The sequence below is a fragment of the Priapulus caudatus genome, unplaced genomic scaffold, assembly GCF_000485595.1.
Source record: "Priapulus caudatus unplaced genomic scaffold, Priapulus_caudatus-5.0.1 Scaffold271, whole genome shotgun sequence".
Classification (NCBI taxonomy): domain Eukaryota; kingdom Metazoa; phylum Priapulida; class Priapulimorpha; order Priapulimorphida; family Priapulidae; genus Priapulus; species Priapulus caudatus.
In genome coordinates, this window is record NW_014577332.1 from 273,145 (window position 1) to 290,422 (window position 17,278).

At 42.0% G+C, this 17,278-nt stretch overlaps 2 protein-coding genes across 2 annotated transcripts in view; one reads left to right on the forward strand and one right to left on the reverse strand.

Moving 5' to 3' along the window:
* LOC106808379 (coiled-coil and C2 domain-containing protein 2A-like) overlaps positions 1–15,126 on the reverse strand; it is a 22,571-nt gene extending 7,445 nt beyond the window's left edge. Inside the window, exons 1-5 of the mRNA XM_014811078.1 lie at positions 15,047–15,126; positions 3,722–3,806; positions 2,687–2,810; positions 1,229–1,333; positions 662–860 (exon numbers count right to left, since the gene is read on the reverse strand). Coding sequence (XP_014666564.1) covers positions 662–860; positions 1,229–1,333; positions 2,687–2,810; positions 3,722–3,738 — 445 coding nt within the window. The 5' untranslated portion in view covers positions 3,739–3,806; positions 15,047–15,126. The remainder of the gene's footprint in view (positions 1–661; positions 861–1,228; positions 1,334–2,686; positions 2,811–3,721; positions 3,807–15,046) is intronic.
* Positions 15,127–15,157: 31 nt separating this feature from the next.
* Positions 15,158–17,180, forward strand: LOC106808384 (UBX domain-containing protein 7-like). Its single transcript, XM_014811086.1, has one exon. The coding sequence runs from the start codon at positions 15,209–15,211 to the stop codon at positions 16,724–16,726; it is 1,518 nt and encodes a 505-aa protein (XP_014666572.1). The 5' UTR covers positions 15,158–15,208; the 3' UTR covers positions 16,727–17,180.
* The last annotated feature ends 98 nt before the right edge of the window (positions 17,181–17,278 follow it).

Here is a 17,278-nt window from a genome sequence, read left to right on the forward strand (position 1 = left end):
ACGGACGGACGCACGGACGCACGGACGATCATGCGATTCTACAAGCTGCATCTGACTATGTCAGATGAGCTAAAAATAGTGCTTTAAAATCAATTTAGATGCTGTTTCGTTGACAATACTATTTCTTCTGCAGCTCTACAACGACACCAATGCCGTGGCCAATCCAAGATTCCAAGTAGAAGGGTTAAAACAGGCGGGAGGTATGGAGGTCCTAGCTCCCCCAGAAAATGTTAAAAAGGTAGATCGCAGGAGAGGGTATTTGAGGCACTTTTGAGTACATGTACAGCCTTCATTCTGACTACAACAATTCTATTTTTAGTGGAACAATTCCTATTTTCTTATTTTCTTTTAACTTTCGGATCAACAAGGAGGCCATGGCCCCCTTTGGCCCCCCTAACTACGCCAATTTTTTTACGTTAATTTTTTTATTAGGATTATCAGGATTAGGCAGCTACGCGCTTTTAAGAGAAAAAGAAAATAGAAAAAAAAAATTTTGATTTTGATTGGGGGGTCCTAGGGCCCCAGGACCCCCCCCCCTGGCTACGCGCTTGCTGCACATATTCACTGCAGATATACAGTTATGACCACATACGTGTTTCAATAGCCATAAACCAATTGAATAGATTGACAGGTTCATTGAGATATGCAGTGTAATATTTACCATCTCTAGAAGAGGGTAGGCTTTTCCTCGGAGTAATCACAGGTATCTCTAGCGTATGTTCCGTTGTTTCTAGAAGTCTTGGTGTTGCCAGTTCCTCTTCTACACGTGACTCTTCTTTGTGATGCCTGAGTTTGTCTTTGACCTTTTCAAGCTCACTGGTTATGTCTGCTTCCTCATCAGTGACCAATGTCTTTGATAACTAGGACAAAGCACCCAGCATCAATTATACAGCTACGATTCATAGTAATGGCAGCTTTACTTTCGTTGTATCTAAAGTGAAGTCTGAACTAGACGTTCATATCGATAGGGCACTCATACGCTGTTTTAAACATTAGCAAAGCATGTTTATTTGGTAGATTACCTTTTGTTTGTATAAAATAATACAAGCTGGCATATAATCATAATCATTTTCTCGAAGCATATTCTAAATTCAGTAGCTACTATTCTACTATATGGGTGCATATGGCTGTACTGCAACTGTACAAACTTTACAGTTACTATGATACTATATGCTCTATGACGATTGCACAAACTTTGCGACATGATCATTTCCTGTGTCACACTTACTACTTTGCGTGTTTTCTTGTGCTTTGAGTGTAAATCCTTCACAAGTGAATTTTCCTCTTCTATTTGTTGTGCATTCTCTTGCTCCAATGTCTCTATGGTGGTATCCTATAAGATAAACCAATTCATTGCATATTATTGTCGACTATGACAAAAAGACTAAGTTTGCGGTTTCCAGTCGAACTATTAATATTATTATTCTTAAATCTTTATTGCATGTAATTCAGATACAAATACATGTACTGACAACAGTTTTTTTCGTGGGAAAAAAAATCTGATAAAAGCAATAATGTTGAGTAGTTAAAATGATAATATTTCTGACTGATATAGTACAAAACTGTCCACTTTGTGTCTCTTAGTTCCGAGTAAATTTTAAAAAGCACATTTCATACGGTTTTTTGAGATATATATATATATCAGGAGTTAATAATGACAAAGGAGTAAGACACCTGACTCACCTCTTTGGTACTGATTTCACTACATTTTTGCCGTACGAGTTTGATGTGAATAAAAATACAAATGTATACAAACATGAGCTTCTTTTGTTCACTGGTCCTTATTCTATCTTCCGGTAGTATTACAAACCGCGTAGCTTCCTTCGTTTTGACATAAATCATACTTTTGCACGACATGGTTTTCACGTTATTCACCGTCGTGTGGCGAGGCCAAGCGGTAAATTCGCATACACAGGCTACCACAGCAACTCGAAGGAGGCACGGCAGGGATCGCCTCAGGCAGCGCCAGCGGCAACTGTACGCGGGCTATAGTTACTAGAGCTAACGGTTGCTATGCAAAACATGTGCGAAAAGCTACTATCGACTGGAGCGTCAGTTTACTCAGAACGATTCATACACATTATTCCTCCGCGGGTGAAGTAGTTCAGATATTTTACCAGCGCAGCGTTTATTTATTTTTTAAACTGCTGGATTCAACCATAAAAACAAGGCATTCTAACTATAGTTTAAATGTAAAATAGTTTTAATTTTTAAACCCAGCATGGGCACAACGAAACTTAATTTCTAAGCGCATTTTCTGCACTCGGCTAGACTATACGGCCTAAATTCCCTGCCGTGCCTCCTTCGAGTTGCTGTTGTAGCCTGTGTATGCGAATTTACCGCTTGGCCTCGCCACACACGACAACGTGAAAACCATGTCGTGCAAATGTATGATTTATGTCAAAACGAAGGAAGCTACGTGGTTTGTAATACTACCGGAAGATAGAATAAGGACTAGTGAACAAAAGAAGCTCATGTTTGTATACATTTGTATTTTTATTCACATCAAACTCGTACGACAAAAATGTAGTGAAATCAGTACCAAAGAGATGTCTTACTCCTTTGTCATTATTAACTCCTGATATATATATATATATATATATATATTAACAACTGGCCAAGGAAGCATGCAATTAACTGTACACTCATCATCATCCTTGTGGTGGATTTCATTTTTGACTCTCACCCATGTTTCATCCTTCACATGTTTGCTTGAATATGATGTCTCTGCCTCGGTGTCAAAGGTAGTGTCGTTAATGGCCGACTGCCTCAGAGCAGCCCTTCTTTTCTGCAGCCTCTCCCTCAGTTCGCTATTTGATGAGTGAAATCAAAAGCACACACACACACTGTTTAACCATTCATTTGACATATGTAATCAATGCGGCACACTTTTGTGACAAAAATGTTTCATCATATAAATGAACTAAAAATGGCAATTGTCGCCAACCACATGTATCCCCGTGATCTAGTATGAATGAAATATCTCCTGGTTTTGGTACGCGACACACCTTCTCCCCAAGACGTGTAAGTATACCAAGTTTGCTCGTGTGAGGTCAATTAGGGGCCGAGTTATAGAGCGGAAGGGAAATATGACCAAGGTCAAGGTCAAATAAAGGTCGCAGTGACCTGGTTTTGGTACTCGACACACCTTCTCCTCAAGATGTGTAAGTATACCAAGTTTGGTCACGCTAGGTCAATTAGGGGCCAAGTTATAGAGCGGAAAGAAAATATGATCAAGGTCAAGGTCAAAGAAAAGTTGCAGTGACCTGGTTTTGGTACACGACACACCTTCTCCCCAAGATGTGTAAGTATACCAAGTTTGGTCGCACTAGGTCAATTAAGGGTCGAGTTATAGAGCGGAAGGGAAAGTGTCTGCAGCAGCGAGCGGCGGCGGAGGCGAGCGGCGGCTGGACAAACGTGAAACCATTGTATCCCCGCCGACTTCGTCGCGGGGGATACAATTAAAGTGGTTCTAGAACTGTCCTCACGACACAGTAAATTGTTTACCAGCAACATGATAATATCAGGAGTAGATAATAGAAGATATAGAAGTCTTCTATTATCTACTCCTGATAATATTAAACAAAGATCTATGATTGTACATTATTATGTTCCCATAACAAAATGCTTGTTATAGTATTACTTGCAGCAGCACTTGAATATATGATATTAACATTACTGTGGATGTAAATTGCCATAATATATTGATGCTATTACTTACTCAGCTGTGGTGTCCATGCTAAGTTATTATTAGTTTTAGATGAACGTGTGTATCCCTATGTGAATCTCATGACAAGACACATTTTCTGAAACAAAATTACCTTTCGATCATTGTCACAACCTTGTAACTTGCACCAATTTGTAACATATATGGCAGAGGTAGACATGTAAACAATCAATTGAACTACAAACCATTGTAACAACATTGAAAAAAGAAACTGTAAAAATGCATAAGCATGCCCCCTGAACAAAATTCCCTAATCAAAAATCATATCAAAACACAAAATATCATTGAATAGTGGTAAGCAAATTTATCATACAGTGCATATGTAAGTCAAGCTATCTAACAGTGATAACAGTATGCTACATGTATTTATGTTGACATGCCTGACGTGTTGGCAGCTGGCTGCACACTTTGTACCTATATTTTATAAAATTTTGCCGATTGGGCAGACCATTTTTCCAGTATAAATACCCACTTATTCTTTTGAAAAAATACGTGAGAGCAAATTTTTGTTTCGCATCGTGAGTGAATTGGTCATAAATTGGTAAAATTACATATTGAGTATGAGCGAATTTACGTTGTTGTAACGCGAGGAATTACTGACATACTACTGATCAGTACTATCAATGAAAGTGTCAATGACACTGTAGCTCACCACAACACCAGAGCCGCAGAGCGTCTGGCTCCTATCTGAGTCGGTGCTAGCGATTATAAACGGTAAAATTCAGTCGTGCGTAGTACCCACATTTGTTAGGCGCAGAATGCAGACACGCAGGTGGCGTACGTACATCATTGTTAGGACACGCGCCACGTATCGCAGATGGAGGGTAGGGGGAAAGGGGTGGGGCAGGGGGGCGTGGGGTGAGGTGGGGGAAGGGCCGGGCGGGTAGGGGCGGCGGGAGGGGGGAGGGGGGGGTGGGGCAGGGGAGAAAGGAGGTGGGGAAAGGTTCGGGGCGGATGGAGGGGCGCTAATGAGCATAAGAGCAGTTCACTCTTTTGTTCAACAGTCAACAATCACGTTAACCCCTCCCTTGCGAGGGCAAAAGTTATGCCGACACGGAGCGTCTTCGCATGTCACAAGAGGAACAGTTCATGGTCTTTCAATAAAGCCCAAAAAATGGCTACGTCAAACGGGCAAAGCCGGCATGAAACCCTAAGAAAGTTTTCACATGCGCATTAGCCGTCAGACCATGTCCTCAAGGAAACTGCTAAAATCTGCCTGGCCCATCTCCTACCTTGTGACCGTGGTGACCTGGCCAATTTCAGTCATAGTGATGCGCTTTCCACCATGATGCGTATAGCGAGCGCCCGGAGGTGGGGCGGGACGGGCGAGCGACTGGACGGCACAGGGAGCCAGCTCGAGCCGTTTAGATTGTGGTGCCGGCAATTCTGGCCAGTTTCATCCTAGTTGAGCGGCGCGGCGGGGTGTAAGTGGAGGAGCGGGGAGGGGGGATGGTTTCCCCCCTTCCTTTTAGCAAAGAACCTCTTCTTGACGCCTTTGACCTTGACCCCCGAGACTCGACATCCCAATCGGTTGACGATCCCCCCTAGGGCGGGCCGCCCAACTGACCCGAATGATCGTGACCGTACGTCGACGCGGCGTTAAGATTTGTGCCAACGTTGACCAGACCGACGACGGACGATCATGGCGATTCTACAAAGCTCATCTGACTATTCAGAGAGCTAATAAGAAAGCGACACAAATGAATGAGGTGAGAAGAAGTCAAGTTTTAATTGAGCAACAATCGACGTAATCAGTATAAGAAAAGCGAAAGAGTAATATTGGGAGAAATCCCATTATGATACTCTTGATAATATATATGTGTAGATTTTTTATGTGAAAATAATAAATTAAGTATAATATATAGAATGATAAATAATATATAAACCAAAATAAATCACAAATTGGACTGTAGAAGGCGCTATAAAGCCATAGCCCGTTGAGGTTGTTCTGTAGCATAGAATCTATATAGTACATAATAGATCAATAAATAAAATAATATGAGGAAAAAACATAATGAAGCTTTCATCAGAGCAGAAATTTGCATTAAGAATATGGTCAAGCAAACCCTTGGGCGTAGAAGGACGAAGGCGCGCGCTGGGAACAGCAGTGTGAGGTGGGGGAGCAGCGCGCGGGAAGGGGCCGGCCGCGGGGGGCCCAGCAGCCAGGCTGGGTTGCTAGTCCAACGCTGCAAAGACCATGCCTAGGTACGGGCCCTAGCGAGCTGCCAAACGGCCCCGGCGTCACAGCGCTAATTTGGCATATTTTTCATGATCAAAACCCCAGCCCTATTCATCGGGCGGCGCGGGGGGCGAGCGCGGGAGAGCGCGGGGGGAGAGAGAGAGGAGGCGAGAGAGGAGGCGGGGGTGGGAGAGGTGGCGGTGGGAGGGAGGGCTGGAGAGAGGGTGTGGTTGCTTGCGAAGTTGTCCTCATGTCTTTTGTCCTTAGGAAGATAATGCTCTTTTTGGGGGGGGGGGGGGGGGGGGGGGGGGGGGGGGGGGGGGGGGGAAGGGGCTGGGGGGGGGGGGGGGGGGGGGGGGGGGGGGGGGGGGGGAGGGGGGGGGGGGGTGGGGGGGGGGGGGGGGGTGGTTGGGGGGGGGGGGGGGGGGGGCGGGGCTGCGATGGGGAGGAGGGGGTGGAGCGGGGGAGCGGAGCGGGTGTGGGGCGCGAGAGAGAGTGAGGGGGAGCGGGGGGTGGAGAGAGGGATGCGGAGGCGATGGGAGGGAGGGGGAGAGCGAACTATACTCATTTGTCAGAATCGATTGGTGGGGTCAGGAACCTCTTCGCCCGAGTGAGGCCTCGGGTGGCGGCGACCGTAGCGCGAAATGTTAGAGGCGGGAGGCCGGACGTACGCCAACGGGAGCGAGCCGGGACGCCATGCAAACGCTCAGCTTGACGTGCCATGGCGTCGGGAGGCGTGGGGCGGGGCTGCAACACAGGTAGATGAACGGTGGATAGCTCGTAGTTGTAAGGTGGATGGTGTTATTATTAGTAGGCATGTGTATGTCTATACAGGATCCCAACCAAGGTGAGAGGTCCCTGTCACTGGGTGCCATCAATCTTGCATAGGTTTGGTGTTCTGTCAAATGGTCGTGTCTCTGTGACGTCGCATTAATCATTGTTGCAGGGGACCTGGCAGCGTGCCTTGCCGGGTACCGACTCACGTGTGATAAAACCGAAAGGGCCGACCCGTGGCAAAGAGTCATGCGGCACGGTGTTGGGTGCATCGGCTCACCAACGGCGAGGGCGAGAGGTCCCTCGTCCGTAAGCGTGCGGTGTGTCCGGTGTTACCCGTGCGAGGGGTGTAGACCTGGGCGGTGTGCGAGGGTGGGCTATGAGTGCCAGAAATCCGTACCCTGAGTTAGTGAGGATAGGGATGCTCATGCATCCATTCTGGTGCGCATTGAGCACAATTTGAGTTATTTTTGTGCTCTTGTGTACGTTTACCGTCGAATCTAAAGTACTGTCCAGATCCATTGTGTATAGCACAACTTGATGTAATTCCAAGAAGGATACCTTGTGTTTAGGTTGAAGCACTATATATGAGAAGAAAATGATATATAGAAACTTATGAAAATTTTAGGCGGTTACGGTGAAGTGTGAACCAACTAGAGAGATTTCTGTGGAAGATTAGAAGAGAAACTAAAAGTAAATATAGCGCATGTCGACAGGATACGACGATGAGTTCGACTGGATAAGACTGGATAGACTCGAGCCGAACTAATTGGGGGCGTTGAGGGCCAATGAGTGTTGCCCTTACATGCACGGGCCGCGGAGAGAGGAGTGGCAATACTTTTAAACGAATAACTTTGAATAAGTACTAATGACAGACAGAACTAAAAAGCGAGACCCAGACGCAATTAAGTACTTCTTAGATATTACAGTAGGAGAAAATTCATTTACACGCTAGTTCAACGTTGGTATGGACCCTAAAACGAAGAGGCGCCTAAACCTTTCCACAATAGCAAAATTTCAGAGAGAATTAACTAGAAGATATTGGAAATGAAAGTGAACAGTGATATGTGGAGATGTGGGGAATCTAGGCTATTGAACCCTGATTCAGGAATGAACCATAATTACAGGAACATAAATACACCCAAGAGGCTAGAGATGCACGTTCTGATCACTTAATACCAAAAAGAATTGTAGATTATGGAAGCAATTTCAGGAAGGACGAAAAACAGATACACATGGGCCAGGAGGGAAACCAAAGGTAACAAAATGCAGGCTCAGATTATGGTCTATGTACTGAGGGACATTATGGCAGTGATACCATTCCCCGGAAATCATCAGACCAAAATACAAGTCAGATCATGCAGGTGTTAGAGATAAGAAATATCCAAGTATCAAATCATACCGGACGAGGCTGTCCGAGGGAAATTGGGAGAACGTAAATGACTCGTATTGGAAGATACAGACATTATAAGGCAAGGTTAAAGAAAAAGAAAGTTCAGGAATAATTGAAACAGTTTTATCGAGAGCGAGCGGAGCGCGCGGGAGGGGGCGATAGACGCCCGGAGTTGTTGAATCCTTCATGCCAAACCTCAAAATCATTGGACTATAGAAAGATCTGCGAGGGCTTATTTTGGGAAACCGTTAGTTGTGTGGCAAGTAGAGAGGCCCCACTTATAGGCTAGGGACTAAGGGTGGAGGCGTGAACGCGCGCACGAGAGGGTTAAAAAAGGAGAAAATACGTTAAAAGAAGAAAAGCGAGCCAATGAGAAAGAAATCTCAGAAATAGGAAAAAAGCGTATAAAAACAGAACGCCGCTGAAAAGCTATAGGTCTGAGCACCGAGCAGGTCGGAAAAGATTAGAAACACTGACAATGAGTTGGAAAAAGTCGAGAGACTAAGAAACAAGCTGAGAGGCATAGATTTGTCTGTTAGGATCTACTGAGCACAGTGGTGAGGAGTTGACGAGGGAAGAGCAAGCAAGCAGGCAAGCTTATTTCTTAGTCTTGAGAACCGCAAAATTGGATTACCAATAAAACAATGCAGGAGATTGAACTTGAGGACGGAAGAAAAGTATACCCACGAATTCAGAGGGTCCACAGAGGGGGTAGACAGTTGTAAGTTGATGTAGTAAGGGGCCCAAACCTGTATAGAGACAGTATAAGGATAAGTGAGAAGAAATGACGAGATACTGTGGAACGAAAAAGGAAGCGAGCGAACCAGGAGAGCAACATGCTCACAGCCGCGGGAGCGATGACACAGAGGCGTGGTTAGACGACTAACACGACGGAAAATAGCCTCGGCGTGCACTAAAAAAAAGCAAAAAAGGTAAGGGATAAGAAGGGGCCCCGATAAAATGGAGTTTGGGGTAGCTCTTCGGGGGGTGCTTCCGAATGGTCTCAAATTCGTGTTGGAATGATCTTGGTGATACTTCTTACTTCGGTCTCTGAAGTTGGGCGGTATGAAACGGGGGAATGATCCATTACTCAACGTAGAAGGATTATAAAGTACTTGCGTTACGCTGAAGCCCGGCGCAGGTAGAAGTGACGATGTCAGTTTGAAAAAATTGGAGGCCCCCAATCAGCGTGACTAACACATCATATAAGCTGCTGTCAACATGTATTGGCCACGGCAGAGGCTGTGAGGAGCGATGTTATGGACAGGATTGATAAATGGAAGACCAAAAAGGTTTCATCCCAGTCGTTATGGGGAAATACACCGAATAATGTCTTCGATCATCCACTGTTGAAACAGAAAGGGTGCAATATGAGCGGGACCCGGGGCGGCGGGGTGATAATGCGAGGTGATGGGAATTTCGAAAGTAGGGCGCATCTGTCGACGGCCGGGTGTGGCGCCGGCCAGGTGTTATAGATAGCAGTTTCTCAAGATAACTTTAATTTTGTTTAAACTCGACTTAATAAATGGAGTAAAATTGTTCCGAGAACTAAGTCCGAATCTTGGTATACATCCAAAATGGTCATATCTCGTCATGCTTTTGATTAGAAAGCAGGCTGGTACGACAAGGTGATCCCAATCCCCTACATATTCGTTCTATGCGTGAGATAGCTGGGGTAATGTATACGTGAGAAAGACCATTATTATTGTATTAGCTGCGCTCATTTTTAGTTGGGTTTCTTGAGATCACGAGTTTGGGGAAGACACGCCTTTGAGGTGGGGGGCGGGGGCGTATGGATTCGGGGGGAGTGGGTCACTGGGAGCCCGCAGGTGGCTTGTTATTTATTGCGTTTGTCAATTCAGGTATAAGCTCTTATTAAACATATGTTCAAAGAAGAAACTAACTCCTTAGGTAAAATACACGGTGTTTGAAAATCCCTTATCCGTGCCAAAAATAGACCATTTTCTAACATCGACTGCTAAACCCCTCGTAACAATTGATGCATGGAGTTAAAGACAGATGTCAGTAAATTCGATATGGAGATAATAAAAATGACAAAAATAAAAAAGGAGAAAATCAGAAAGATACAATACAGGGTAATGTTAGTTTGTCTTATAGGAGTGGCTATTGGAGATCCCTTGTTTATGCCTGGGAGCGGCCCTTTTTTGGGTTTGTGGGTGTGATTGCTCGACCTAGAGCTGTTGAGCTCACATTGGGCACACATCAACTGAGAGATTCATTAAGCAGGACGAGTAAAGGGATTAGAACACAATTGACGACATACTCACACATAGATGACGACTTTCATTTACCAAAAGAAGGAACTAAAAAAATGAAATTGTAATACAATGTCCATTAACTGACTATACGAGAGACGGAAGAGGATAAATAAATATAACAGCTGAAGGGTGCCTATTTAAACATAAAGAGATCAAATTAGGAGGACACCTCCCCTTGATTGTACGGAAGGAGATTAACATTTCAACAAACATTAGAAGAGAGGACAATATATGGTAGGTGTCAAAAAGCGCAAGATAGAATGGCATTCCTGGAAATGATCCATTCAGATTTTGGTCCAACAGGCCCTATAGGTTACGCGCTTAGAGGTGACTCTGGAAGTACAAATCTTTAAGTATTTCATACCAGATATGATATAAGAGATTATTGCACGACAATAGATACTTACATGTAATGAAAATTTGGAACAGTGATTTATGATCTTGTTGTAGGCAGGGAGTGCGAGGACTGATTACGCACTTATTTGTTGAAATGTTGAAAAAGTTGTAAATGTATGGTCTGGCACCCACGATGGTGGTGCAGCTGACTCAAACCTATATATTTGAAGCTGTAAAGTTTATGACGTGATCTAGCAAACTGTAAGATCCTAGAGGTAAATAATCCCAACCAAGGCTGCAGCAGGGCACAGACGAAGTTAAGACACGGGAGGAGGAGACGAGGTAGCAATATTATTAATGAGCGAGAATTCTGGAGAATGGTCAGCTGTTGATAATTCTCTGTAAGAAGAGAGTCCCTACCTGTACTACTGTGAACCTATATTGCACACGGAGATATCCTTCTGTATTGAATATATCAGAATAATCGAAAATGAGTATATATGGTAATAGTAATACGATGTAATGAGAACCAGAATCTTCTCTTGTATGTAAGTAATGGTAATAAAGTAAAATATGGGATTAAAATAGAATAAATGAAGATTATGAAATAAAATACAAAGTAATTATAATATATATATATCGTAATTTTATATAGAATACGGAATAAAGAAATTACTAGATCAAAGTAAATAAGTTAAATTAATTGAATATAATAGAAATAGCTGAATATAATAAGTATATTAGTAGAAATAAAATAAATTAAAGATAAAAGAGTGGATATAGAAAGGATAAATATGTTTATCGGAAAATATAGAAATTTACTTATGGAAGATAATTAAGAATAATAGTATAATTGAGAGTATTAAAAATAAGAGTAATATGAGAAATATTTTAATATAAAATGTATATATATAGAAAGAGATAAATCGAATATTAAGATACACTATAAACATATAAGGTCATATAACACCTGGGAGCGGATGAAATATTAACTTGCTAAAAGAAGGGATGGATAATGATACCGTAAACCACCCTACTCCCGGGGCGCGACGGCAAGTAGGACACCGATTGCAGTTATCCTACTCGCCGACAGAGACTCCGAAGACTAGTATAGTAGTATTCATTTATAAATAAATAATGGATATCAGCGGCGCTCCACCTATTATACGAGCTGCCCACAGTCGTCCACGTGAGCGGGCCCGTCAGCTATAACGCACCTACACTCCGTATGACCGAGAGGTCGCCCACGACATCAACAGTCTGAAGAAAGAGCACGTCACGTATCAACGTAACAGTAATGACTGACAACACCTTGAAATACTACTTTATACATTAAAATGAAAGGCATATAAAAAATATAAAAAAGAGCTATGAACGACCAACGTACATTGACCAAGTAATTACTTAATTGTTCATAACGAGGCGCAGAGCTGTGACACAGCGACGGAGACGATAGAACAAAACCCAATAATATATCAATCAACACGTACTAATACACGCAGATCGGCGATATACATACAGGAAATTCACAATCCTGCACGTAAAGCGCCCCGCGTCATTGCCTCATCCGCTCCGAACCACCACCGAAAGTGCAACTCGGCGCCCGGATTGCATAGCCTCACTACACTGCAGCGTACAGATCGATATGCGCCTACTGCACGGGTACCTTCAGAATGGCGGCAGAGGTAGCGCCCCGCCCTGAACCCCACGCCGCAGGCGAGACGCAGCCGCCAGATTACAAAGTACCGGCAGGGATGAAGGGCCGTCTTAATAGATAGCCCCACGCAAGAAATGTAGTGAGCTGGAATCATAGGGTGAAGGCTTTTAGGTTTTTATGAATATATAAGAAATAATAAAAAATTTAATTAAATATAAAAAACAAAGTAATATATATAATATAAAAGTTAAAAATAATAATATTAAATAATATTAATATAAAAAATATAATACCGTATAATTATAAATAATATATTATAAAATTCATATATTATATATATTTTGAAATATATAATACATGATATTAAAATATAATTATAATGAAAGACTATATCACAAATATAATAAATAAAGTAATAATATATAAAAATTAAAAAAATAATAAATACTAAAAAAATATTAATAATTAAATATTATATAAGAATTAATAATTATATAATAAAATATAAATGTAAATATAGTAATAATATAAAGATTGAATTAATTCTATAAATTTATGTTAAAAGTAATAATATTAATAAGTAAGATAATAGATATAGATGAATATATAATTAAATCTATAAAAGAAATAATAAGATCTAATAAGAAATTATTATATAGGATATATAATAAATGACTAATTATTAATAAAATATTAAATTATATATAAAGTATATATACAATAAAGAAATAATATTAATAGAATATAATATAATTATAGTTAAATTAGTAAATAAAATAAGCTATTATAATAATTAATGTAATAATTAAAATCAGGCTAGTATATAATTTAATAAAAACTATAAGTTTAAAAAGTAATATAATAGAAAATATAAATTAATAATAAAAAATTAAGTTATAATATTAATATAAAAAAATATAAAAAAAAAATATATAATAATTAATATTATATAAATATTCTTATAATATTATCTTAAGAATAACTAAAATCACAGATAAACAAGTAAATAAAAATAATATATATGGTAATATGAAACCGATGATATTTGTATAAAAAAAAATATAAAATTAAAAATAAAAAAAAAAAAAATATCAATAGTAAAAATTAATGAATAATATTATATTATATTAATAATAAAAATAAATAGTGTATTAAAGTAATACAACAATTAAACTTATTAAAAAATATAAAAACTTTAAAATGTAAAAGAGTGTTATTAATATAAATTTCTATGGTTCTGGAAATAAAGCATTATAAAAAAAAAAAAAAAAGAACGTGATACTGTACCCATTGCATATTAGCTATGTACGGTAATCGGTACACATCATACTGTACCTAGCAACAAGTTACTTTCTCGCTTCTCTCTACGTGAAACAGTCGTAGAGCCTGGTCGGCTGAGCCCGAGTATGAACTATGTCCATGCCTATGTAGGCCCTACTAGTACTATCAAAGACATCTATTTTTGATGCTATCATTTCAATTCATCATTTTCAATTATAGAAAGCAGCTAATTCCAATATCTTACCCAACCATATACTCCGGTTGACAGTTTAACACTGCGCATGCGCTAAGCCTAAGGTCAAAGTTCGGGAGGAGTTTCCGTCCCAGAATTGTGAGTAAAATGCGCGAACAATGGCGTAACGTGTAGTGTGAAAGACTGCTCAAACGGATCGTATTGGCTTAAGGAAAGACTTTTAGAGCATGCATTGACCATAATTTAAATGTATCAAGTGTCATGTCACTCAGGTCATCCATTATCGGTGCTCTATTCCCTGCTACATGCACTGTTCTTCGACAAAAAGGTGAGCGACCTGCGTATGCAAGGCAGATAACGCATCGAGATAAACAACATGGCAGAGTTTACTCGCACATCCGGGCTCTCGCGGAGATGCGAAACTACTGGCGCAGAACATAGGCGCAGAACTGTCAATCAGTGTATTACTATTATTAGCTATACCTCAGTCTATAGCACCACTATGCCTATTGCTCATAGGGTCTATGTCCCCCAGGGTACTGCCGGAACGTACCCTGGTAACTATCTAGCTGATATGGTTAGGGTTAGGGTTAGTGTTAGGGTTAGGGAGTAGGCGTAGGCGACTCCCTAGACTCGTTAATGGAGTAGGCGAGGTAGGGTCCGGCATATTAGATAGTACTAGTAGTATTTAGTACCAGGGTACGTTCCGGCAGTACCCTGGGGGACATAGACCCTCGCAGCATTACTATTACTATTAGTATTAGTGCCTGGCATCCCAGAGTAGGGCCTAACAGAGTAGGAACACTTTCGATGTATTCAGTACACACACAGTGACACACTCACAGTACGACCGTTTGCGTTTAGTACGTAGGTTATCATGCACGTATGCCGTGATATGTAGCGATAGTAGTCACGTGACCTAAAAGTGACGAATTTGAGGAAAACAGCACAAGTTGAACTTTCAGTTTAGGGCATTTTGGAGCATTGTAAATGTCATTACAGCTACAGGTACTCATTGTCAAATGATTAATGTCAATGAAAAATGATTAATGTAAATTGTAAATGAATTGGGTACCGTAATATGAGTTCTGTCTTACAGACAATTAAGTTAAAAGGTTGACTGTGTAGAACGTGCAATGTTAATTACACGTAATGATTTCCTTAATTACGTGTAATAAAGAATCCTATAATAATTAAAATACATAGAATAGATTTGCGTTAGTTTACCTTTGTTTACTATCTGTCTCCATGCAAAAGTCTAGACAGGCACCTGTCGTGTTTGAAATCGCCGCTTTTCGACGGTAGATGGCGCGGAAGTTTAAAAACAAAACAGCAACTGTTGAAATGGCAAAAATTTTGCTCAGAATCTTGTAGCATCACACGAATAATATGGCTACTAGTAGTAACCAACTGACTACGAAGGAACAAATCGCCCAGCTATGCACAATAACTGGCGCAGATGAGAAAACTGCAGAAAACTTGCTCGATGCTTGCGCCGGAAATTTGGAAATGGCAATCAACATGGCTGTGGACGGCCCGGCAACGATAAACAATGACCTGGACATCAACAATCAGCAACCGCATTCAGTGGAGCGTTCCAGAAGAAGAAGTAAAGGTGAGCCGTCGGCTGTGGCTTCGGCAGCCACTTCGACTTCAATGGACGCGAACGTCGGTGGCGACGATGTCCGTGCGCCCATTCCAAAAAAGAGGGAGGTTCTCGTAGAGGAAGGCTACCACCAGACATACGGATTTCGCGGCGGCCGCCGTCCGGCCCGCTCCGTCTTCGACGGCTTCCGCGACTTCCAGCGCGAGACGAAAGTGCAGGAGGCGATGCTGACCAAGAGCACCGACGCGCGAAAGCTCAAGACTCTCGAGGATCTGTTTCGCCCGCCGGTTGACCTCATGCACAAGGGCAGCTTCGAGTCGGCGCGTGAGGCGGGGCAGGTCAGCGGCAAGTGGCTGATGGTGAACATACAGAACGTGCGCGAGTTTCCCTGCCAGGTACTGAACAGGGACGTGTGGAGCTCGGATGCAGTGCGACTCATCATCAAGGAGCACTTCGTCTTCTGGCAGGTGTACCACGACAGCAGCGAGGGCGAGCGCTTCCTGCAGTTCTACAAGGTCACCGAGTATCCGTACGTCGCCATCCTCGACCCGCGCACGGGCGAGAATCTCTCCATCTGGCACAGAGTCGACGCTCCCACCTTCTGCGAGAGCGTGACGGATTTCATCTCGCAGCATCCGACGATTCAGGCGAGCCCGCCGAACGCGGAACCACCGAGAAAGAAGATATGCTCCGAATCGATACTCGACGCAAGCGAGGACAGCCAGCTAGAAGCGGCCATCGTCGCATCGCTAGTTAACAATAGCGAAACGACGCAAGAGGGTGACGAGACGGACAGCAGTGGCTCGGAAATCGAAACTTTTTCCGATTCCGGCAGCGAGGCGGCGTCTCCCGTTAAGAAGAACCAGGGAAAGTCGCAAAAGGCCAGCATCACCGCTCAGCAAGAGCAGAAGACAATCTCCCCAGTTCGTCAAGTTCCCTGTAAAAAGAAACTTCACATGCCACAGCTGCAACCTCAGGCTAGCGATCAGTCGAAGAAAGATCCTGCTGCGGTGAACGGAAAAGCCGAGTGCGAATGGAAGAAGCATCTTGGCCCCGAAACAGATCCGAATACGAACCTCATGATTCGTTTCCCAGATGGAAAGAGAGAGCAGCTGAACGTACCCAGCTCGTCCAAACTTATGGCATTAGTGCACTTCACGATAGCCAAGGGTTTCCCGAATGAACGATATGAGTTGGTTACAAACTTCCCACGAAGAAAATTGTCCTACATGGATTTTAACGTGACTCTGAAAGACATCGGACTATTTCCACAGGAGACTGTCTTTGTACAAGAGCGATGAGTTACTATTTGAAAATGTATATTTAAGTTAGCATAGGTTTAAATGTGCTAAGTCTGTCAAAAAAACAAACAAAAAACGTGGTTTACGTGTTCTTTTGCATGACAACAAACTGTATAGAGATTTCTAAGTAATATATAGGTAGATGGTGAATATGTCCTGATCAGGTGTAATGATTTGGGAGTACAGGTTTCATATCTTACTGGTGGTAGGTGTATTTTATCAGGAGTAAGATAATAACTTGTAAACCAGAATTTAGTAAGAGTACACCTACTCCTGATTGTATGATACTAAAAACTTGTATCAAGTGGAATGTTGTAATTAGGGTATGTTTCACGTTTCGTAATCATTGTTGAGTCTAGCTACCATAGCAGAAAATAAATGTACGACTATACCTATATGTACATGCCTTTTGTGTAAAAAACATTTTTAGTAAATAAATAACTTTTGTACTATATGAGGCGTGTTTGTAATTTGCCAACAAAACAAGTACACCACACACGAATAGAGATTTAGGTCAATCCATATGCCATATTTGTATTAAAAGTATAATTT